At 45.9% G+C, this 22,309-nt stretch overlaps 2 protein-coding genes across 2 annotated transcripts; both read right to left on the bottom strand.

Annotated features, from left to right (window-relative positions):
• Positions 1–2,586: 2,586 nt before the first annotated feature.
• On the bottom strand, positions 2,587–5,817 carry LOC105302707 (keratin, type II cytoskeletal 2 epidermal-like). The gene is given in 7 exon segments (XM_011375883.2): positions 2,587–2,629; positions 3,295–3,515; positions 3,709–3,834; positions 4,662–4,851; positions 5,008–5,093; positions 5,464–5,518; positions 5,747–5,817. Coding segments are annotated over 7 exon segments (792 nt in total).
• Positions 5,818–13,860: 8,043 nt separating this feature from the next.
• KRT2 (keratin 2) lies at positions 13,861–21,468 on the bottom strand. Its single transcript, XM_011375862.2, has 9 exons — positions 20,794–21,468; positions 19,634–19,848; positions 19,195–19,255; positions 18,279–18,374; positions 17,457–17,621; positions 17,028–17,153; positions 15,982–16,202; positions 14,848–14,882; positions 13,861–14,752 (listed from the first exon to the last, which is right to left on the bottom strand). The coding sequence occupies exons 1-9, from the start codon at positions 21,418–21,420 to the stop codon at positions 14,268–14,270; spliced, it is 2,031 nt and encodes a 676-aa protein (XP_011374164.1). The 5' UTR covers positions 21,421–21,468; the 3' UTR covers positions 13,861–14,267.
• Positions 21,469–22,309: the final 841 nt, after the last annotated feature.

The raw sequence follows: 22,309 nt of genomic DNA, 5'->3' as shown, positions 1-22,309 counted from the left end.
CTTTTCATTTATTCAACCTATTGGCCACCTACTATGAGCGTGGCTTCCCACAGGAGATATAGTACCTCCATCTGAAACACTCCCTTCCCCCTGGCTAATTCCTCCTCATCTTTCAGTTTTCAGGTGTCAGCTTTCAGAGCTCTTCATCAAGGAAGTCTCCCCTTCCTTCTAGTCTGGTCCCTTGCTCCTGACATGTACTTCCTTGAAACAGCACTTATGTCACTGTCCTCTGATTGCACATTCGCTTGCCTGCCTTCCCAGTAAACAAAGGTCTTGGTCACTATTTTGTACCAGTGTCAAGAATAGAGTTTTGCACATAGTAGGTGCTCAATTAATAATTGTTGAATGAATGCTGCCTCACCAGGAGCCTGGGGCTTGCTCATACAAGGAGCTATGCCCATCCTCTCCCTGGCCATCTTCCTTCCTCTAAGTGCTCATGACAGGGAACTGATGAGACCCCCTCTCAATCCAACACTGCTGGAATCCATGGAGTGCTGAACTGTTAACTGCTTTCTGGGCAAAGCAGAAGACAAAAGCAACAGTTTTCCTCATGACCCAAGCCCCTAGGCTGCTGCTTCACACTCCACATCCTCTGGCCATTTCCCTGATAATAATCCTTATAACAATAATGATAGAAACACTGTTACTCCTTAATTAGGCAATAATGACACCAACTTAGCTGCCAAGCCAGGCTCAAGGACCTGAAGTTAATTATTTTTTAAAAACAGAGCTTTCCCAATAAAGAGAAGTAAGAGTCATTTTCGCCCACCTTCCAAGACTAAATAGAAATAACATGCCCTTCTGTCAGCACAGATAATTGAGCTGGGGGAATAACGAGTGAGCTTGTGTGGATGCGTATGGGTGTGTATTGCAGGGTTGTGGGGCAGCGACTGGGGGTGAACAATATACTCAGGGCCCATCTGGTCAGTAGGTATTTTAAAAGTTCCCAACAGATGAGTTTCTCATGAAGTGTACTGGAAAGTGTGGTGGGGAAGGGAGGAGGAATCAATGGGGTGGAGGCAGAAGTAGGCAACTTTTTAAAAGGAAACAGGACACAAGATCTCCACCGAGAGTATGGGCCCAGGGCTCTTTTCGTGCCCCTTGTGGCCCAGTAGGTCACACCAGACATTTATTTCAAACTGGACTTCATCTGGAGTGTGGTCCTAACACATATTTGCTTCTCTTCCATTTTTATCCTCATTTCTGGAGAAGGCAAGACACATGAACATAAACTCAGGCCCCTTTCACATTCTCTCCAGGTGGATAATCCACATCAGCTTTCTCAGGGAAAGGGATGGGACCAGGCTGGCACACCTGTACCCATTAGGTCTCCATAGGTCTTCCTCTCCCTTTTTCCCTTTGGTGAGCATCCAGGGTCTGTGAATCTATGAGGACAGTGACTCAGAATGGGTCACGTGGAGCTTTAGAAAATAAAATCGGAACAAGTTCTTGATAAACCATGGTTGCAGATTATCAGTGTAACGACTGACACCCATGAAGGTGAATAACTGAGCGTTGGTAGTAATCTCCGAAGAGGAGGTATGTGTAAGCCTGTATTTCAAGACCAAAATAAAGGAGAGATTTGCTTCTACTCCACAGAAGGGGACAACATGGACTAAGAGCACTACAGGAGTACAGGGCAAGGCAGGGAGAAGGTGACTGAGAGCCCCCTAGACCCACTGAGACTGCATATGAAGGGTTTCTATGGGCCTCCAAACTTTGGATGCATAAAGTAAAAAAAACAAAATAAAACTTGTTTTGACCTAGAAGCCTCTTTCCAAATTGCCAAAGAAAATAAAAGATGAGGGTAGAGCCAGAGCAGGTACGTATACTGTGAAATACTAAGGTTCATGGACATCATGAGACCAGGGCCAGAGGATTCAACTTTGCCTACAGGTTTCTGTGCCCTGAGATGGAGCCCTGGTTTCTTGTTGTACTTGACTCTTCATTTCCCACACAAGAACCAGTGTCTCCAGAATTCCCAACTTGAGGCCTGGATCTTCGGGAGCTCCCACTGTCTCCTGCAGACCCCACAGCCCTGGATGCAGATCCAGAAGCTACATCGGGTCCTCTGAGGGATCTACCTCCCCTCAGGGAGACTGTGCCCCCCGAGCTGAAGCCCCTCGTGGCTGCACCAGAAACGGAGACTGCATTTGTCACCATCACTGTGAGAAGAGAGAGAGAAAGGGTTAGAGCAGCTCCAGGCATCCCCACGTGCCTTCTAAGTCCCTGAGTATCCATCTCACACACAGCACCGAGGGGCATCTCCCTGAAGTGTCCCATAAAGGAACGAAGGCTCTCACACCATCCATCTGTCTGGGCCAACTCTCCACCATGGGATTCAGGGAGTCCTGAAGGCCTTGGGGTGAGCATGGAATCCTAGAGTCTTGATGCTTTCTACTCAAATCCCCTCCATGGGGCCACAAGACAAGAAGCAAGTTGCCCAAGACCATATAATCGGAGCATACAGAGTGAGGCCGGGCCCTCAGAGCCCCCCGCCTTCTGGCAGAGGGCTCCTTCCTCCTTATCTCAAGCAAGGGGAAAGGTGACTCCTAACTGGCCAGCAAAGGATAACCCCCCATTCCATTATTCACAGTAGCTCACGTTGTTGGTGACTTCTCCAGACAGCCTGTTAGCACAAAAACAATCAGAATAATCAACAAATCTTTTGCCCAGGTCTCAGAGCAGAATAATTACCAGCATGAAGGATACCCTAGATCTGATCCATAATGTGTAATTCAGTCTCCCTCTGGAAAATACCTGGGTCCTAGAATTGCATCAATTCCCACCTGGAGTAACAAGGACAGCTGTCCTCATATCCCTTTTCTATAGTCTCACTCTCAGCGGGCTCGTCACCATTGTTCCTGGACTCCCACAACTGCTCCTTGCTCCCCAGGCCCCCTTGGCCCTCGAGTCCCTCTCCACCCTTTCCCCAGACAGGGCTCAGTCAGGCCATGCTGGACTGGGCAAAGCTAAGGAAAGCTATGCCTTTTTTCAACGTCTTTCTCAATGGTAGGGAGATCTCCCCAGTTTTCCTTTTGGTCCAGAAGTCCAGAAGGAATGTTTGAAGGCGTTAAGGACTCCAACATACAGGGCCAAGATCTGCACTAATCATGTATAGTATACTCTGGACAAAGGCCTTGACTGGACACACATCCTACTACCCCGATGAAGCTCAGATATTGTTTCAAGAATGAGCAAGTTCATTAATTGTCCCATCATACAGATAGGAACGTTGGTACAGGTTCACTACTGATGGACGCTTGCTCATTCTCTCCTCTCTGGGGCACCCACCTGCTTTCCTCACCCTCCAGCAGCCCGCAATAGGTGGCGATCTCCACGTCCAGGGAAAGCTTGGCTCCCAGCAGTGCCTGGTAGTCACACAGCAGCCAGGCCAGGTGCTCCTTGAACTGCTGCAGGGCAGCCTCCACCTCAGCCAGCTTGGCCTGGGCATCTTTGAGAGCTGCCTCCCCTTTCTGCTCTACCTTCAGGGTAGTGTCTTGCAGGGCAATGCTCTGCCAAGGGCCAATGGCACAGGCAGTAAGGAAAGCGCAAGAGACCAGGTATCTACCTGTATTTGGCTAGGCTTCTCTCTTGCCCACCTTCATAATTTATTGCGGAAAATGTGAGAATACAGAAAAGTAGGGGGAAAAAAATCTCTCATAATCCTACCTCCCAAAGGCTACCATTGCCAAGTTGGTGCCCCACCTGGTTCTTGAGGTTGGTGATTTCTGCCTGAAGTCTCTGGATGGCTCAGTTCAGCTCACTGACCTCCATCTTAATCACTTTCAGGTCATGACATTTTTTCCTGGCAATGACCTGGAGCTTCTGGTACTGGAACCAGGAAAAAGTGAGAGTAAAAAGGTAGCATGGGGAGAGCCAACCCCAGGACTCCTCACCCCCCAGACCTCTATGCCCCCTGCCCAGTCTGGTCTTTGTGGCCAAAACCAACTTATAGAAGAGACACACCTATCCGCCGAGAATGTATAGTCTAGCTTCAACACATTCCTACACAGCACAGTCATGTGACTATCAAAGACCACCTAGCCACATCCTAGACAGGAATATACCTGTGGTCTGACCTTCCCAGACAGATCTTGAAGGGAGAGATAACAACAGACAATCCATAATAGGAGGAAAGCACCAACTATTTTGTATGTGAACCTGGAATCATTATTACTATCAAAGAATCACCTTATATTACACTCCACTCAGGTGAGTATTAGGAAGATCAGTCTTCCTGAAGATGTGCTTCCACAGATGTGGGTTGGGAAGGCAGAGGGGAGCATGAGCAGGTAGAAGGAAGAAGGCCTGATTGAAACACTGGCTGCCACGATAAATAGAATTAAAAGCTGACTATACTGGTTAGAAAGCCATTTAGGTATCTCTAAAGGCACCTGAGTCTACATAATTGGGTTGGTTTCCCCAGCACAGGACTGGCAAGCCCCCAGAAGCCAGAGCCCTAGTAACTTCCAGTGGTGGCTGAGCGAGAGAGACTTTCACCGGTACTCTGCCCACTCATCTCAGAAAAGGACATATGAGGTCAGGTGACCCTACCAACCGCAAGGCCAACGGAGCAGGTCAATCCTTGTTGGCAAGGGCGGTATTCTTATATGCCCTCTGGGAATACCTCAGCACAGGACACTTTTCCAGATGGGTACCTTGGTCTGGCACAGGGCCGTGGCCTCGGCTTTGCTTCTCTGAGCCATCTCTTTGTACTGGGCTTTGGCCTTGGAGAGTATGCTGCTCAGATCCAGGCGGCAATTATTGTCCATGGAGAGGACCACGCTGGTGCCCTCGACTGGCTGCTGCACCTGGGTCAGCTCCTGTGCAGCAGGGCAGGGATCTGTCCTCAGGAAATGCCCAGCATCCACCTATTGGGGTTCTCAATGTCACCTCACTGCCAGCCATGTGGAAACTCAGGGGCAGCCCAGGAAAACTTTTTCCCTCTTCCTCAGTTTTCCAAGCATCCCAGAGCCTCTCGGGGAGCTTAGACCCCAAACTTACCACCACATAGAAGACTTGATCTCCTGCTGCAGGGCATCCACTTTGGTCCCGAGGTCCACCTTGACCAAGTAGAAACTGTCAGCATCCTGAAAGAAAGGAGGCAGTGGGCCTTGTGGGCTGGAAGAGCTTTACCTGCGCTGTCAGGATGCCAGAGGGAGAGTAGCATCAATAGCGTTACTCGGAAAACGTCTAAAAAGTAACAGATTGGGGACAATGCCAAGTGGATTTGTAACCAAGTGGCGATATCCTTAAGAAGTTGAAAACAAGATTTTTGAGCCAGAAATAGATTTGCCTTCATTCTTAGAACTTTCTAGTAGCCTTGCACTCAGCACGGTGCTGAGACAGATGTTAAGTGCGGGAGGGGATTATTTGCAGCTGAGGAAACTGAGCCCAATGCAGAGAAGGGTGAAGAATGCCAGAACTGAGACCTGGGAGAGAAAGCCAGCTGCCTCTCACTTTCTTCAGTACCATAAAGTCATTCTCAGCATTTGTCTTATTGTTGACTTCATATCTGGTTAGATTCAACGGATAAGACTATTATGTCTAAAGATATTTTATTTTCTCTGCTCTCCTTTACCTCTGAACAGACATCCACAAACGGACTCACAAGAAGAAAACACACAAGGATTTCTGTAAAGAAAGGCCAGTTCTATGCCATGGCACTCTTTTTAGACCTAGACCCAGCAGCCACAGGTATTTTGGTAGAATATCACCAACACACTTGCACCTGCTCACTCACTTCTTCCTATATTCCTCCATGGAATCCTGGATGTTCGTTAGTTCTGCTTGCTGCCCGGTCTTCTCTGCCATGAATTTGTCTACTGGACTCCTGAAGTGGCTCCAAAATAGCCTCCAGGCTGGTGGTGCGGGTGCTGATATCTAGCTGCTGCTGTAACCCCCACTTGGTTTGCAATATCTGGTTCTGCTGCTCCAGGAACTGCACCTGCAAACAGGAATTCCAAGGGCTCAGCCCCAGGGCACAGCCACAGCGGGCTTGAGAAGCCCTTGCTCACCTTGGGAGAGGGGCAAGAGATTCCAGTTTGGCATTAATTCCTGACATGTTACGATTGAGGTTAATTAGCCCTATTATTTGGAGAAATTTCAGGTATGCGTTTATGGCCAATTGCTTAGAGCAGTGGTGCTCAATACTCTAGAGAGTATTCAAATCAATCACTTGGAAGATCATGAAAAACACAAAGGTCCAGGTTTCTTAATGTAGGACCAGGTCTAGGCCTTTGTCTGTTTACCAAATTCCCTAGTTGATTCTGATTCCCACCTAAGTTGGAGAACCACTGTCCTAGATTATTTGTTCAGATGTCAAGAAGAGACTCATCGATGATCAAGCAAAATAACTCAATCTCAGGCATGTTCTTTTACAAATAGCCATGACTATTCAATGTGGACAAAATATTCCCCTTCCCTATCCTTCTCATTGTTTCATGGCATTGCAGGTAATAGCAGCAATACAGAGCAAAAGAGAAGAATTAATATAATGCACGCCTTGAATCTGTTGCGCACCTTCTTGGTAGATCATGAGACATTTCTTCCTACAGCAAATCTCCCCCTACTCATCCACACCACACCCACCCCTCCATCTCACAGCACAGTAGCCTTCTGAGGCCCACAAAAAAACACAGTTTAGTTTTTCTCAACCCCACCCCCGCCCCCTGAAAGCAAGCTTCAATCAAGCAGGAGGCCCTATACAATTTCCCACCTCTTCTTTTTTCAGTTTTATCGAGGTATAATAAACAAATAAAATTATGAAATATTGAAAGTATACAACGTTGTGAACCAATCCCCACCATCAAATTAATTAACACATCCATCACCTCCCGTAGTTACCAGTTTTTTTTCCAGTGAGAACACTGAAGTTCTATTCTCTTAGCAAATTTCAGTTATGCAATACGATGTTATCAACTACAGTCACCATGGAAGAACACAGTTCTTCAATGCACTATCTATTTTGGTAAGACTACTCCAAACCCAGAGCCTATTCTACTTTACTTCTTATCAGCTTCTCCTTATTTTTGCCCACCTCCAAGTCCACGTAGTAGTGTTAATCTGTAGCTGCTCCTCCCTAAGGAAGAGCACCCTGCGAAAGGTGGGGCTAGGCAGAACTAGAGTATTCCTCCCAGACAATCCTGACGTCCCATTGGAGCAACCTTAAGATGCAGACTTTCTACTTTCTCATCTTCCCCAGGGCTATTCAGAGTAAACCTCAATCCAAGGCTGGTCCAAGAGCAGATTGTTGGTGTAGCTATAAGAAGTCTGGCTGCCTTTTGGTGTTAAGACCAGATGAGATCTGAAAGTTAGGATTTCTCAAGGCTGTGAACCTGGCTCACCACTCCCAGCCTGACCAACAGAATTTAAAAATCACCCAGCCAAATCATTTGCTTTGGCTCCACATTCCTTCTTCAGAGCCCATTAACTGGACACCTTCTGATTCTGGTCATCTCCAATAGCTGGCTTTGAGAGTGGAAATGTCCATTTGCTCAGAGATTAACTCCTAGACTCAGAATCACATGGCAACTTACAGGGAAGAAACCATTTGCCAATATCTTAATGTGTCCACTTACAAGATATCCACTGGTAAGTATATATTGAACTTTATAACAAAATGCCAAATTGGTTTCCACAATTTTGCATTTTCAAGAGCAATACAAGAGTTCCAGTTGCTCCACATTCTCTCTAGCACTTGATATTGTTTGTTTGTTTGTTTGTTTGTTTGTTTGTTTCTTTCTTTCTTTCTTTCTTTCTTTCTTTCTTTCTTTTAGACATTCTAATATGTTGCAGTAGTATCTCATTGTGGCTTCAATTCCATTTCTCTAGTGACTAATGCTATTGGGCATCTTTTTATGTGTTTATTTGCCATCTCTGTCTCCTCTCTGAAGAAGTGTCTGTTTAAATCTTTTGCCCATTTTTATTGATTTGTTTTTCTTACTAGTGAGTTTTGAGAACTCTTTATATGTTCTAGATACAAGTCCTTTGTCAGATATGTGTTTTGCAAATATTTTCTCCTATGCTGTGGCATTTTTTCATTCCCTTTACAGTGTCTTCCACAGAGGAGAGGTTTTTAATCTTGATGAAATTTAGTGTTTTAATCTTTTCCTCTTATGGCTCATGATTTAGGTGTTTTGTATTTAAGAAATTTTTGCCTAAGCCAAGTTCACAAAGAATTTCCCTTATTTTTCCTTCTAGAATGTTTACAGTCTATTTATAACTCTCTGTTCTGTTTCATTAACCTATGTGTCTATCCTTTAACCCAGGTGTCCCCAACCCATGGGCTGCAGACTGGTACCAGTTCGTGGTCTATTAGGAACCAGGCCGCACAACATGAGATGAGTGATGGACAAGTTGAGTGAAGCTTCATCTGTATTTGCAGCCGCTCCGCAGCACTAGCATCACCGCCTCAGCTCCATCTCCGACCATCAGGCATTACATTCTTATAGGAGCACCAGCTTCTGGTGCCAAAAAGGTTGAGGACCACTGCTTTAACCAATACCACACTATCTTGATTACTAGAATAAGTTTGAAATCAAATAGTCTGAGTCTTTCAATATTTTTTTTTGAAATTATTTTGGTTAGTCCAGGCACTTTGCATTTCCATGTACATTTTGAATAATCTTATCAATTTCTACAAAAAAATCTTGCTGTGATTTAGATTGGGATTTTTATCAAACATATTGATTAATTTTGGAAGAATCGACATCTTAACAATATGAGTATTCCAGTCCATGAACATGGTGTATTGGTCTATCTCTTTAGGTCTTGGATTTCTTTCATTATTAATTTTTAAGTTTTGAGTATACAGATGATGCACAAATTTTTTTACCTGTATATCTAAGTGTGTTATTCTTTCTTGGTGCTATTGTAAATGATACTGCCTTATTAATTTTAATTTCCAATTGTTTATTGCTAGTTTGTAGCCTGTAACCTTGCTAAACTCACATGTTAGTTCTAGTAGCTTTTGTGTAGAATCTTTAGGATCTTTTGCATTGGCAATCACATTATGTGAATAAAGACAGTTTTATTTCTTCCTTTCAATCTGTATTTTTTTTTTTTGTATTATTGCACTGCTTAGGAATTTTAGTATGATGACAAGTAAGAGTAGTAACAGCAGATGTCCTTGCCTGTTCCCAATCTTAAGGGAAAAAATCATAAAGGCTTTCACCATTGTTAGCTGTTGATTTTGTAGATATCCTTTACCAGTCTAAGACAGTTCCCTCCTACTCCTAGTTTGCTGAGTATTTTTTAAATTCCTGAATGGATGTTAAATTTTGTCAATTTTTTTTGCATCTATTGAGATTATATGTTTTTTCTTCTATAATATAGTGGATATATTAATTGACTCAATGACTGTTGAACTAGCCTTTCATTTCTGGGATAAATTTCACCCAACCATAATGTATTATCCTTTTTATAATTTGCTCATATTTTATTGAGAATTTTCAAATCTATATTCATGAAGGATTTGGTCTTTAGTTTCTTTTCTTATAATGTCTCTGATTTTGGTATCAGGGTAATGCTTACTTGATAAGACAAGATGAAAAGTGTCCCTTCATATTCTATCTTCTGGAAAAGTTTATGTAAAATTATTATTATTTCTTAATTAATCCCACATATGGTAAAAGCATCCCATCCATGAAGCCTTCCACAGTCTCATAGTACTGTCTATAACTTTAATAATGGGAAGGAGGAGGAGGAGGAGGAGGAGGAGGAGGAGGAGAGGGAGGAGGTGGAGGAGGGGGAAGAGAAGAAGAGGGAGAGGGACAGGGGAAAAGGAGAAAAAGAGGCCTACAGTACTGCGTGCTCATGATGGCACAGGTCCTATATAATAAACATTTATCATTTATTATTGTATATAACATTCTCAGAAACCCTATGAGGGAGATATATTACTGTTACTTCTTTACAAACAGATAAATCAAGGCTCAGAGTTGCCAAAAAAAAAAAAAAAATGCCCAAGGTCACACATTTTTCATCTGATCATCAATTTTTTATTGAGTGCCTACTAAACTTTAAGATGCCAAGAATTGAACCCACAACAGAGCCTGCCCCCTTATTCTCCCTTAGTACTTTTCAAAACCTGATCCTTGCGTCACCAGCATCAGAGTCACCTAGAAGCTTGTTAAAAAAATGTGTATTTCCAGGCTCCGCTTCAATTATCTATAATGGAAACTCAAGGGAGGAGAACTATTGGAACCAGGAATGTGCATTTTGAATGAAGTCCCAGGGGATTTCAATGCACTATCTCCCCTCCCAGAGGAGATCTTAATTACATGCTGTCTTGTATTAACAGCAATTTGTAAATTTCTCATCCATCCCTCAACTGGACTGTAAGCTTCCTCAGGGATGCAGTGTGTTATGAGCGTCGGTATCCTCAAAATAGCCAAGTGCAGTACCTTGCTTACAATCATTGTTTGTCACAGACAATCACTGAACTAACATGAAATAGGACGAGGAGCTCCTCTCTACTTGCTAGATGGGATGCTGCCCAATTCACAAATCACTTAATAAAGCCGATTAGATCTTTGAATTTAAATATTTATTTATTTAATAGGATGAAAACAACACGGACCTTCAGGTGCTCGTGCCTGTCCACACACAGTGCCTCTAAGCCTCTTTCCTGATTCTGTGTCCTAAATTCCCCCTTAGGCTGGGAAACTTAAGGAATGAGCCTGGCAGCATCTACAGGGTTCTTTTCATCAGAGCTGGAGAGATAGTAGAGATAATCTCATTCCACCTCCTTTCACTGATGCAGAAATCAACCTTGGGAGGAAAAATGACTAATGTCACACAATAATTCCCCTTAAGACAAAGATCAGCATTTAAGGGTCCTAATACCTGGTGCAAGGCCTTCCCACTTCACAACAAGTAGAAGAAGCATAAGTGGTCCATTCAAGGGGGATTTCTGGAGCAGGTGAGCTCTCCAAGGACATGCATTTGAGTTGACAGGGAAAAAAGGGTTTAGCAGAGGGGAAGAAAGAGGGTCATTTGAATTCAGACTAGGCAGAGAAAGAAAGGGAACCACAAGAGGGAGGGTGTCCCAAATATTCAGCAGCAGCATCAGGGTATAAACATATAGCCCAGTTACCTATGGAAATAGAGCACATAAAACCCTCTCTTTGTGTGAATCTTCCTTTTGAAGCCCAGGACCTGACAAGTCAATTGGCAGAAGAAAGGCAGGAGACACTGAGGGGAGGAACGTGACCCAGATTCTGAACTAGTCTCCTGAGACTCCTAGGAGGGAGAGAAGAATCTCTCCCCTAAGCTGGCCCCTCATTCCATTACCCGCTTATAGCCAGATTTCTTTCAAGCCTCGGGCCTGTATCCATGAGTTAATCTATAAGCCTAATTTTGCTTGGAGTCCAACGTAGCAGTAACATGTGTCTGAGTAGATCTGAAAAGAAGCATTGTGCCCCAGGTGAGATGGGAGTGAGGAGCTATGAGCCACGGAAGGAGACTCACACCACTGATAGTCTCAGAAATTAAGGGAGTTGATAATAAATGCTGCCACCTTACCTGCCTCACCTTCTTTCCTCTCAGAAAGTCGTCAAATGGCTCACCATTCCTAAAGACTTGGAACAGTGCATGAATTGGGGGTGAAGACCTTGGGTTCTATGCCCACCCTGGGCCTTACCTGTTTCCTAACATAAACTGGAAGTTCAAATTCACTGACGGCTAAAGCTTCCTTCCAGCCCCAGAAGTCCAGAACACTAGTCCTTGTTTAAGGTCATGTTCACGTTTGCATAGTATACACACCGTAAAATAGCCAAGCCCCTCACACTTCTTCCTAGCCTGCATCCTCACCTCCACAGACCTCTCCCACGTGACCAAGGCCTGGGCAGCTCTCAGGGCCATTCTCTGAGCACCAGATCACCCTAGAACACTCAGCCTCATATACTGTCACCTTGCCACCTGCAACCTTCAGAGCTCTTCCTGCCTGGCACCCTCAAACTTGGGGCCAGCTGGTTGGGGGACAGGTGAAGCCACCTATTCTCTGTTACCGCCTCCTCTACTGCATTTCTCAAAGCCATCTCCACAACCTCTAGGAACAGTAAGAATCTCTCAGACCCTACGAAAGCCTCATCAAGGTTTTGAAGCTAGAATAGAATGAAAGAGAAAAGAATCCCTCAGTATTTTTTTCTGAGTTGTTTTAAGCCACATCTGTTGTGTCTGACTGAAGCTTGACCTAACCCAACCTAAAATGTTAACTGCATCTCTGGCCAGTCTAATATCAACTCCAAGAGCCCATCCAACCTGCCCAGCCATTTCTGAGGTCCCAAGAAGCCCAGGCAGTGATAACACCTTTTGGGGAAAGGGGCTGCAATCATCTTCACACCTACAGGAGAAAGACTCTAGGATCGTGATGTCCAGAGGTAGGGGCTCCCAGAGGGCTGCTGGATGAGGCAAGAAAAGAAAGGTCTATTATCTGCTGAATGTGTTGGGGGACTCCTCTGACATAAGAGGAGGGATGTTCTGTGAAAATGGTAGTCATTTATTATGGAGGTCACTTTTTAGTCCCAGAGACTTCCTCAGATACTCTCCTTCGGCCTTGTTTAGAGCCCGACGGAGACTTAAGACTGCAGGTGATGCAGGACGAGGCGAATCCCTCTTCCCTCTACCTCGCCCAGGGCGACTCAAGTCCTGCACCAGAGAGGAAGGGTACTTGACAGGGTGCAGGAAGGAATTCAAGCTCATGGCAGAGTTAGAGACAAAAGGAAAAGTTAATTAGCGAAAGAATAATGCTCCATTGACATAGCATGGTCTCCTCTCAGACAGGCGAAGGAATAATGCTCCATTGACATAGCATGGTCTCCTCTCAGACAGATAATGAGACAGAGAGAGACCAAAGGAAAGTTTATTAGAGATGAAATAGCACTCCATAGACATATCAGAGAATGAGAGAGACAGATCCCCAGTGTTCAAGGAATTCTATATGTCAGTCTATTCCTCATTCTTAGTTTCTATGAATTACAGCTTTAAGACTTTGTTCTCCTGTTTTCCTTTCATGGTCTGGTATGGGTATGCAGCGTTAAAGGCATGTTAGCAATCTCAGCCTTTGTTCTATAGGTCCCCAGAGGAAATGAGTGGTTGAGTTCATTTTGTGTAGCTTAGGACTTAAAAATTCTGTTTTCCTGGCCACCTTTTGTAGCATGGGTAAATAGTTTATTAGTAATCTCAGCAGGAATCTCCCTCTGTTCGGTAGGTTTCCTATGGTCTGGTAGCAGCTCTTTGTAGGCTCTGAATACAACTTGTCAGTTTATGTAGTTTTCATGCCTCTTCCCTATATCACAGGGATACAGAGAGCCTAGGCTAGGCTGAGGGAATTCTATCCTGGAAGCTCAGAGCTGAGACAGCCTAGATGTGAGCTCAGGCGGCTTGGCTAGTCTGTCCTGAAGAGAAGGAGCACTCAGATCAGAGCTTTTGTTAGAAAGAGCAGACGTGGGGGGCAGTCTGTGGGAAAATGTTAAGAAGAGTGGCTTTTTCTGGGAAAGAGAATTTTCCACGAATTTCCCTCTTGACCTCCTGGCAATATCATGGTCCTTAGGTCTGGCAAGTACTTTCTGAGAACATCACACCATCCCTGGACTCCAGAGCTAGCCCCTCATCATCACAGTTCTTAAAGACTTACAGAAGGGAAAAAAAAAAAGACACCTTGGCTTCTCCCAATCGTGCTGCCTCAGGGTGACACGCCCTTCCTCTAGGAAGCCTCTCTTTCATCCTTTCTAAATCTCTCCATTTTCTGGTGTTTTAAGTTAGCAGCAATGAGTAATGCTCCTGGCTACCCACTTCTAGCAAGGCTTGACATTAAACACACATAACATGCTATGAATTGCAAATCAAGTTTATTGTGCAGACACCAAGACCACAGCACTTTATATGCAGAGTCAGCAAGACAGGCTATATACACAGAAACATGTTTCCCCGTGGGCACTGCCAGGGGAAAGGCATGGGCTTTGAAATGGGGTCCTCGAGGGCATACTTGTCAGGAAAAAGGACCACCAAATGGGCAATGCAAAGAGGCGCTGGGAATGGGGGTATGGCTGGAAGCGCAAACCTAGACGATGCAGATTCTTCCCCAGGGGACAGAGGCTGTCACCTGCTCCAACTAATTTGTTTGGAGAGGAGATATTTCAAAAACTGTATGTCGGCATCCCTTTCCCCAAATGGATGACAAGTTTTGATTTGCTGTCAGTTAGATGTACAGAGACAAGCTTCTACATTCTGGAGTGGGAGTCAAGGGCGGGACTACATCTTTATCTAAAAGAGAAGCTCACGCTGGAACCACCGTAACCTTCACCTGAGCCAGAACCACCCTTGTCAGAGATAGAACCACCTGATTTAAAGCCACCTCCAGAGCCATATCCACCCCCTCCAGAGCCTCCTCTAGAGCCTCCTCCAGATCCGTATCCTCCTCCAGAGCCAGAGCCTCCTTTGGAGCCGCCTCCAGAGCTTCCTCTGGAGCCGCCTCCAGAGCCATATCCACCTCCAGAGCCTCCTCTAGAGCCTCCTCCAGAACCGTATCCTCCTCCAGAGCCAGAGCCTCCTCTGGAACCACCAGAGCCATAGCCCCCTCCTCCACCTCCACTTCTGGAGCCTGATCCTCTGCCTCCAGAACCATAACTGCTGCTTCCAGAGCTGAATCCTCCTCCAGAACCAGATCCTCTACCTCCGGAACCTTGGCCAACTCCAAAACCAGCCTTCGATGCCACGTTCGAAGAAACAGTGCTGCTTGTCACGGCTGCAGAGAGAGACAGTGTTACCACAGTTCTGACCTTCTCTGCCTGCCTCCACCCAACACGCTACCCATAGGACAGGACCACATCCCTCACTTACACACAGTCACGTTGCTGCTGAGGTCTCCAGACATCCTGTCAGGGAGAGAGAGAAAAGAACTCATGGCAGAGCACTTGGTTCAGCCTTTAACATCAGCCACCAGAGCCTTACAGAGCCCACTCTCTTCTGTACGCCAGATCACAGAGGTGGGGCTGGCCCCACATTTCTACACAGCCTGGCATCCCAATGCATCTCAATTTTTTGCTCATGAAAATGATGAAAACACAAATTCGCTTCTGACTCTGCACCCCGTTTTTGTATTTAAATCCATCTTAAGGAGTCTGATATTCAGAATCCAAGGCACACCAGAATTTTTAAATGAGGCCGCACTGTATGAATATTCAGTTCAGAAAGAATTGCATATCTATACAGCCTCCCTGCCCCACCCTCCTGCCCTACCCTTCTCATCTCCATATGAAATCATTCCCACTGCCTCTTGCAAGCTGGGATAGGAGGCCTGACCTCGCAGACAGGTACAGAGTAACAGCCTGAGCCAAGTGACTCCCTCTCTGTCATACTGGCTTGCTGGTGGCCCAGGGCAGCTTTTCCCCCTCCAGTATCTTTAGCCAGAATAAATCACCAGGATGCTAATAACACTGATAAAGCTTTCAGACCACAGAGGAAAGAGGCCCATTTAGGAGGTTAGCAAATGGTTCTATTTGTCCCTCCAGAAACCTGCAAAGAACTAGGGCTGGCACCTGCTCCAGGTGCGCATGCCCCAGCCAGTCCACACATTCCCCTTTCTAGGTCACAAAGTGGAGAGAGAAGAAGCTGCACACTCCACAGACCCAGAGACCAAAGTTTCTCACTGTCTAGAACGAATCCGTTTTCAAAGCATTTTGATTTCTCTTTCCAAAGAGATCAAGATTAATTTCTTGCTAAACTTAATTTAACTTAGTTAATTTAATTTACTCTGCCTTGTTAGTTATTCCATATTGATAAATCTACCACTGTACAATAATGCTTTATATCCTGAATCTCTGCTTCAGATTAGGGGGAGCATGGTGACGTCAGCTCTCAGCCATCAGAAGGCCTTGCCCCACCCCTGCTTTCCTTGCCTTTGCCTCCAGCCCTGGTTCTAGGAGACAGGTGAGGGTGGACCAAGGTACCTTCTGCCTTCTCATTGTCCCTCACCTGTACTCCTCGCCCTCCAGCAGCTTGCGGTAGGTGGCAATCTCAACATCCAGGGCCAGCTTGGTGTTCATGAGCTCCTGGTAGTCACGCAGCAGCCGGGCCAGATCCTCCCGGGCCTGCTGCAAGGCTTCCTCCAGGTCGGTGAGCTTGTTTTGGGCATCTTTGATAGCATGCTCTCCCCTCTGCTCAGCATCTGCAATGTTGTCTTGTACGTTCTTACACTAAGAGGGAAAGAGAAAAAGGTTTCTTTTGTACAGAGAAGTCTACCTGGTAGAGGGAGAGAGGAAGCAGCAGTGTTTAGGGCGTGGGAAGCCAGAAGCACTGGATCTGGAAGAGCTGGGTCCCCTCGAGTTAATGCAAGTTATGAACAGCTGTGCTAAGACTTGCTGCTGACTCTGGGGCATCTTCTTCCCAAGCTTCCTTTGACTGGACCCCTTATGTGTCCCCATAAAGACCTTTGATCCTCACAACACAGAAACAGAATCATTATCCCATTTTATAGTTGCAAATGAAAATATCTGATGTCGACTGCTGCACAAAATTCTGTTGCTGGTGGAGTGGATTCTGTGCCCAACATTATGTTTTCCAAAGCTAATACCTAGCCACCTCCCTGGGACACTCACTGCCCCTTCATTACGCAGCTGGCTGTGCTCAGGGTCGTGCCAAGCACAAGTGGGAAGCTACGGCTGCAATCCATGGCACGTCCAATGACCTCTTTCTTTATTTGCTCCTTTCACTGGTGTCAGCAATCAAAAAGTGAACACGATTCTTTTCCTGCCCTACTCCTTGCTTTACAATGTCCCTTAGGCCACTCTAAAAATTGTTATAAGCTTTAAATTGTGCTAAATTCAAAGCATTTGGTATTAACACACGCTAGATTAGAATTTCTCAGTTTCTCCTCTCTCTCTCTCTCTCTCACACACACACACGCACACACACACACACACACGCACACACACACACCTATACACAACCTCTCACTCTCCCACCCCACCCTGACCCCCTCAATCAGTGGAGCCGCACGAGTCCTTAGGGCCACACCCCACCTGCTTCTTCACGTGGTCAATCTCCCCTTTCAGTCTCTGGATCACACGGTTCAGCTCATTGATCTCCATCTTGATCTCTTTCACGCTGTCTCCATGTTTCCCAGCAGTGACCTGGAGCTCCTCATACTGTAAGAGAAGAGGAAGACAGTGGCAGCTGGGAGGAAGCTTGAGCCAAGGGATATCTAATACTGGTCCAGGGAGGGTCAACTAAGCCGAAGGTCATGGCTGCATTTGTGAAAGGTGGGGGACCATCTCACACCCCCAAAAGGACTTGGTGCCATTCTTGATTGAGGGCATTTGGGGTAGTATGGACACTTTTTCTGGGGAAGAATGCCTAACTTCCATTAGATAAAAACACCAACAATCTTACTGTACACTTTCTGGCTGGTTAGAAGAAGCTGTGGCTCTCTCTTCACTTTAAGTACTTGCCTTGCTCTGGTACAGGGCCTCGGCCTCAGTCTTGCTCCTCTGGGCAATCTCCTCGTACTGGTTCTGGACCTCAGCGATGATGCTGTCCAGGTCCAGGTTGCGGTTGTTGTCCATGGACAGAATGACGTTGGTGTCGGTGACATGACTCTGCATCTGAGACACCTCCTGCAACACACGGGAGTCTAACCATGTCTTCCCTGTCCAGTGAGGAGGCTCCTCCTCCCCAGTGTTTGGGAAACACACAGACTCTCAGACTCACATGCACTGTGTGACATTTAAAGTGCTATAAGCACCATTCCTAGGCCCCTGCCAAGGTTGCTGTGAGAATTATGGAAGAGGAGTCTGTATTTCTACAGTTAACAGCCTTAGTTAACAGACTTCATGATTTATCCAGTTTCGATAAGTGCCCCCAGAAAGAAGCAGGTTGATGGCAAATGCCTCAAAGTTTACTTCCTGTTTCATAATTCATGTGAGTGCACTTGGGCAGGAAGCAGAGAGGTATGTTACATTTGACCTCCAAAGTATGTTAGACATAAGGATGAGAACAAGACAAGTCTCTTCCTGAGGAGAGCTGGATGTTTGGGGAATAGAGTGTAGGGAGGTTGTCCTAATGTTTCCTGAGCCTTACTTCCTGTGACATCAGAGGAGAAAGTTTCTCTCCTCCAAGATCTATACCATAGAAACCTTGTGGCCTGGAATAATGGCAAGCTGAAGTCAGCCAGTCCATAAACCCCACTCATACCACATTTTATCAGTTAGGAAAGGCTTTCTTTTGGTGGGAAGGGTAGGCAGCAAGGTTCTATCCAGAAGCAGCCTCCTTACCGCATCAAAGAGAACTTTCATGAACTCAACCTCCTGGTTCAGCACATCCACCTTGGACTGCAGCTCCACCTTGGTCATGTAGGTATTGTCCACATCCTACAAGAAAGGTCAGGGGCCACTGGTGAAACTCATGCCCCCCACCCATCTTGCAGCTTTCTGTGTGTAAGCCCCACCCTCTCTACATCACTCTATTTCACCCAGTCCCTGTTAGCTGCTCTCCAATATCCTAGGCACCTCCAGGTGAGCCATGTCCCCAATGGGACCTCATTGGACATTGAGTCCCTATGGGGACTCCATGGTTCTATTCACTGATCATGCCCCTCTAGACCATCAGAAGTCTGATGGGCCCAAGCTTTGTCAACCATTCTCCCCTTCCTAACTGAGACACTGTGTGCTCCCACTATGAGACGTAATGGCCTCTGTGACTTTTAACAGTCCTCAACTCTCCCATCTTATCTGTCCATCCCACTTCTGAAAATCTCCTGGATTTGATTCCAAAACCTCTGCAGAACCAGGCAAAGAATCCACACTTTTGCCTTCTAGCTCAAATCTTTGTCAGCAGAATCGACGGCCTCTTTCAGTAGGCATTCTAAGAGAAGTCCCATTCCTTCTCCAGCTCTTTAGAAGAATTAAGTGTTCTCTGTGTTTGCGTTTTTCATGCTCCGATATAGATTGTAAGTAGGTTATCAATAGGAAAATCTCTATCAAATTGCACAATATCTTTGAAAATTATCTCCAGAAGTTTGAACTACAGAAACACTTTTGTTTTTAAGAGAACCAGCCACAGACACACCTCATCCCTTTCCCTGACAACCGCTCTTTTCACTCAGAGTTGTTCTCTAGCCTGTCTGCTTGGACACAATGGATTTCTGAAGCAGCCTAATTCCCACCCGAGCCATGACATTTTCTTGCTCACCTTTTTAAGAGTCACGAAATCATTCTCAGCAGCTGTGCGCTTGTTGATTTCATCCTCATACCTGTCGGAACCCAAAAGACACAGCTGTTAGATTAGTTCTATGTTTACTTTTTTTCTTTTATTTTTTCTAGTGGATTCACCAGAAATACCCTATTCTCTTGGCATATTAAGCACTCTTTAACTGTCTGTCTACATTGAAACTATGATATCCCAAATGAGGACCGTTTTCTATAAATTAACTCTCAAACATGCAAAAAAAAAAAAAAAAAAGATCCCTAATACCCTAAATGTCTTCCTCACAAAAAAATGACAAACATTCAGATGCCTCTCCCCTTTATCATCACAAATGCAATTGGGAGATGAGTAGCTTTTGCTGGAGGAATGGTTAGATGGTTCAGGTTAATATTTATCTCCACTCAGTGTTTACTCTGCCACCTACTTCTTCTTAAATTCCTCAACGAGATCCTGCATGTTGTTCAGCTCTAAATCTTGTGTTGTTCTTTCTGCAGAGAGCGAATCCACATATTTCTTCAGCTGGCCGATATATGCTTGAAAGATGGGGTCCAGGTTGGTGGTACGGGTGCGGACATCTATTTGCTGCAGCAGATCCCATTTGGTCTGCAATACTTGGTTCTGCTGCTCCAGGAACCGCACCTGCAGTGACCAGAAGGAGAGTACATGAGCTCCGGATTGCCCTGCTTCAGGATATGGAGAAGACTATGCAGCTTCATCCTCCTCAGCTGAATGGCGGGTAATGCCCAGCAGAGTTTCTGAGCTCCCTGCCTCCACAGGGGGAAAGTCCTACAGACTCCTAACTGTTGCATCCAGCACTCTCCTGCACAGAACTCTTTTTTCTGCTTCACCACCCACTATTTGGTTTGCAGCTGCTCCCAAGACTCCAGGCCATTTCCCTCCCTCATCCTAGTTGAATTTCCAGCAAAGGTCCCATAAATTCTGGGGAAAACCAAAAGTAGGCATCCGCTGGCACTGCCCCTAAGGGTGAAAAACAAATGCACTGGAAGGCAGGGCTCCTCAGCCTGGTTTTTAAGAGACTTGTAAATTCCTGAGACAGGTTCAACTGCCCTGAAATAGAAGAAAACCCTATAAAACTCCAAAGTGACACCAATAAAGACTTTATGGGTCACAAAACTGAGAATGCTTCTCTTCGAGGTAAGAATTTCATTTATCTCCAAGCAGATATGTCAGGTTCAGCTTCCTAGAATTTTATAGAGTAATAACTTCTAGGGAAGGAAGGACGATCACAGGAGATGCCTTACCAATCCCTTCTAGAACTTGCCATCACATAGCCTGAACTATTTGTCTATATCACTTGTTCTAGGATTTTCAGAATTTTTCATAAATATTATTTATTTAGGCAAAAACAATAAAGCCAAGGGCACAAATAATTCCTAACCGCAGAGGGTTATGGAAGGTGTAGCCCATGAAGCCAGCACCTTTCCCTTTGGGATATTGCCAGTAACCCAGGCTCATATGACTACACCGATAGCTCCTAAAAGAAATCTCTGTCATTGGCTTTTCAATTAGCACTGAAAGTAGGGCATCCTGAGCATCAGACGGAGCCAGCTTCTCATGACTCACCTTGTCAATGAAGGTGGCAAATTTGTTGTTGAGAGTTTTGATCTGCTCCCGCTCCTGCGACTTCACATTCTGGATTTCAGGATCGATTTTCACATTGAGAGGCTGCAGGAGGCTCTGGTTGATGGAGACTTCGTGGATGCCTCCACCAGGGAATCCTCCAGGCCCAAAGCCACCAGGACCCCCAAAACCTCCAAAGCCACCGCCACCTCCTAAGCGGCCTCCACCAAAGCCGCCACCTCCAAAACCGCCGCCTCCGAAGCCACTGCCGCCTCCAAAGCCGCTGCCACCTCCAAAGCCGCCGCCACCACCTCCGAAGCCACTGCCACCTCCGAAGCCACCTCCGAAGCCACCTCCTCTGCCACCAAATCCACCACCGGAGCCAAAGCTTCCACCTCCTCCAGCCACACTAATGGAGATGCTCTTGGTCCCTCCAAGGCCAACAAGACTCCGGCTGCCAAAGCCGCCTCCACCAAAGCCCCCTCCGCCACCGCCATGGCGGCTAATGCAGGAGAAGCTGGCGCCTGATCTCCGGCTCCCGCCAGAGACCACAGCAGAACCGCTGCTGAAGCCCCGGAATCCACCACCTCCTCCTCTTCCTCGAGATTTGCACGTGATCTGACAACTCATGATGCCTTTGCCCAGCAAGGAAAGTTGAAGGTTCCTGAGAAGAGTTAAGGCTGGAGATTCGACTCTGCTGTTGGAAGACTGTCAGGGTCCCCTTTTATACTCTCTCAGCTAGGTGTTGGTGTGCATGGGTGTGGGCCCACTTATGCATGGGTTTGGCCTGCCTGGAAGCTATTCCTGGTGTGTGATTATCAAGCTAATAGCCATTAAAAATCTATAACCATCCCAGGACTTGCTACGATTGCAAACTTCTCCTGTTTATCTAGGCATCTGTCATGCGATTTGATTTTTGTAAAATCATCAAAAGAGGAGATCAGAATGTGGGTTTCTCAATCTGAAAAGGGACCTTCTGCAGAATGCTGCTCCCTGCCCTGGACCAACCCAAGGGAGGCCAGCTACCACTTGGGCCTGTGCAGGCTCGTCACCCCAGTTCAGCTTGTTAAAGAGATGACAGATTTAGAGAGACTGTAGGTGCCCCTCAATACCAGCCTTAGAGTTCTCTTTGCTTTTCCTTTTCCCCAGGAAGAGTTTTAACAAGTGCTTTTGCATATGCTATGGGGAAATAGACATCCTCTTACAGAAAGAAGTTGGCCTAGGATACTGCACAAGAGTTGTCATTCTTCAAAATATCTTGACCCTTTCCTTCCCATGCCATATTAGGAATGCACAATAGCCAGGCATGGAGGAGAAGAGAATTTTCTTTTCTGTAACCAGAAATTTTTATAATCACCAACTCTGTCATTTTTCCACATGAAAACCCAGAAGATGAGGGGCTTAAGGAAAGTGCCTGTATTCCTAGGCTTGTCTCACTCTGGGCACCCAACAAAAGTTGCAATAAAAGGCTTTCCATAACTACAAGATCCAAGTGTACATTGACTTAGTCAGTCAGTAA

Source organism: Pteropus vampyrus, unplaced genomic scaffold, assembly GCF_000151845.1.
Source record: "Pteropus vampyrus isolate Shadow unplaced genomic scaffold, Pvam_2.0 Scaffold276, whole genome shotgun sequence".
NCBI lineage: Eukaryota > Metazoa > Chordata > Mammalia > Chiroptera > Pteropodidae > Pteropus > Pteropus vampyrus.
Note: the sequence above shows the minus strand (reverse complement) of the source record. Positions and strands in the feature narration are given on the sequence as shown.

Coding starts and splice junctions, on each gene's coding strand:
- KRT2 (XM_011375862.2), bottom strand. CDS start 21,420: ATGAGTTGTCAGATCACGTGCAAATCTCGAGGAAGAGGAGGAGGTGGT. Junction 14,883..15,981: donor CTGGAGGGCGAGGAGTACAG/GTGAGGGACAAT, acceptor TCTCCCTGACAG/GATGTCTGGAGACCTCAGCA. Junction 14,753..14,847: donor CAGCAGCAACGTGACTGTGT/GTAAGTGAGGGA, acceptor CTCTCTCTGCAG/CCGTGACAAGCAGCACTGTT.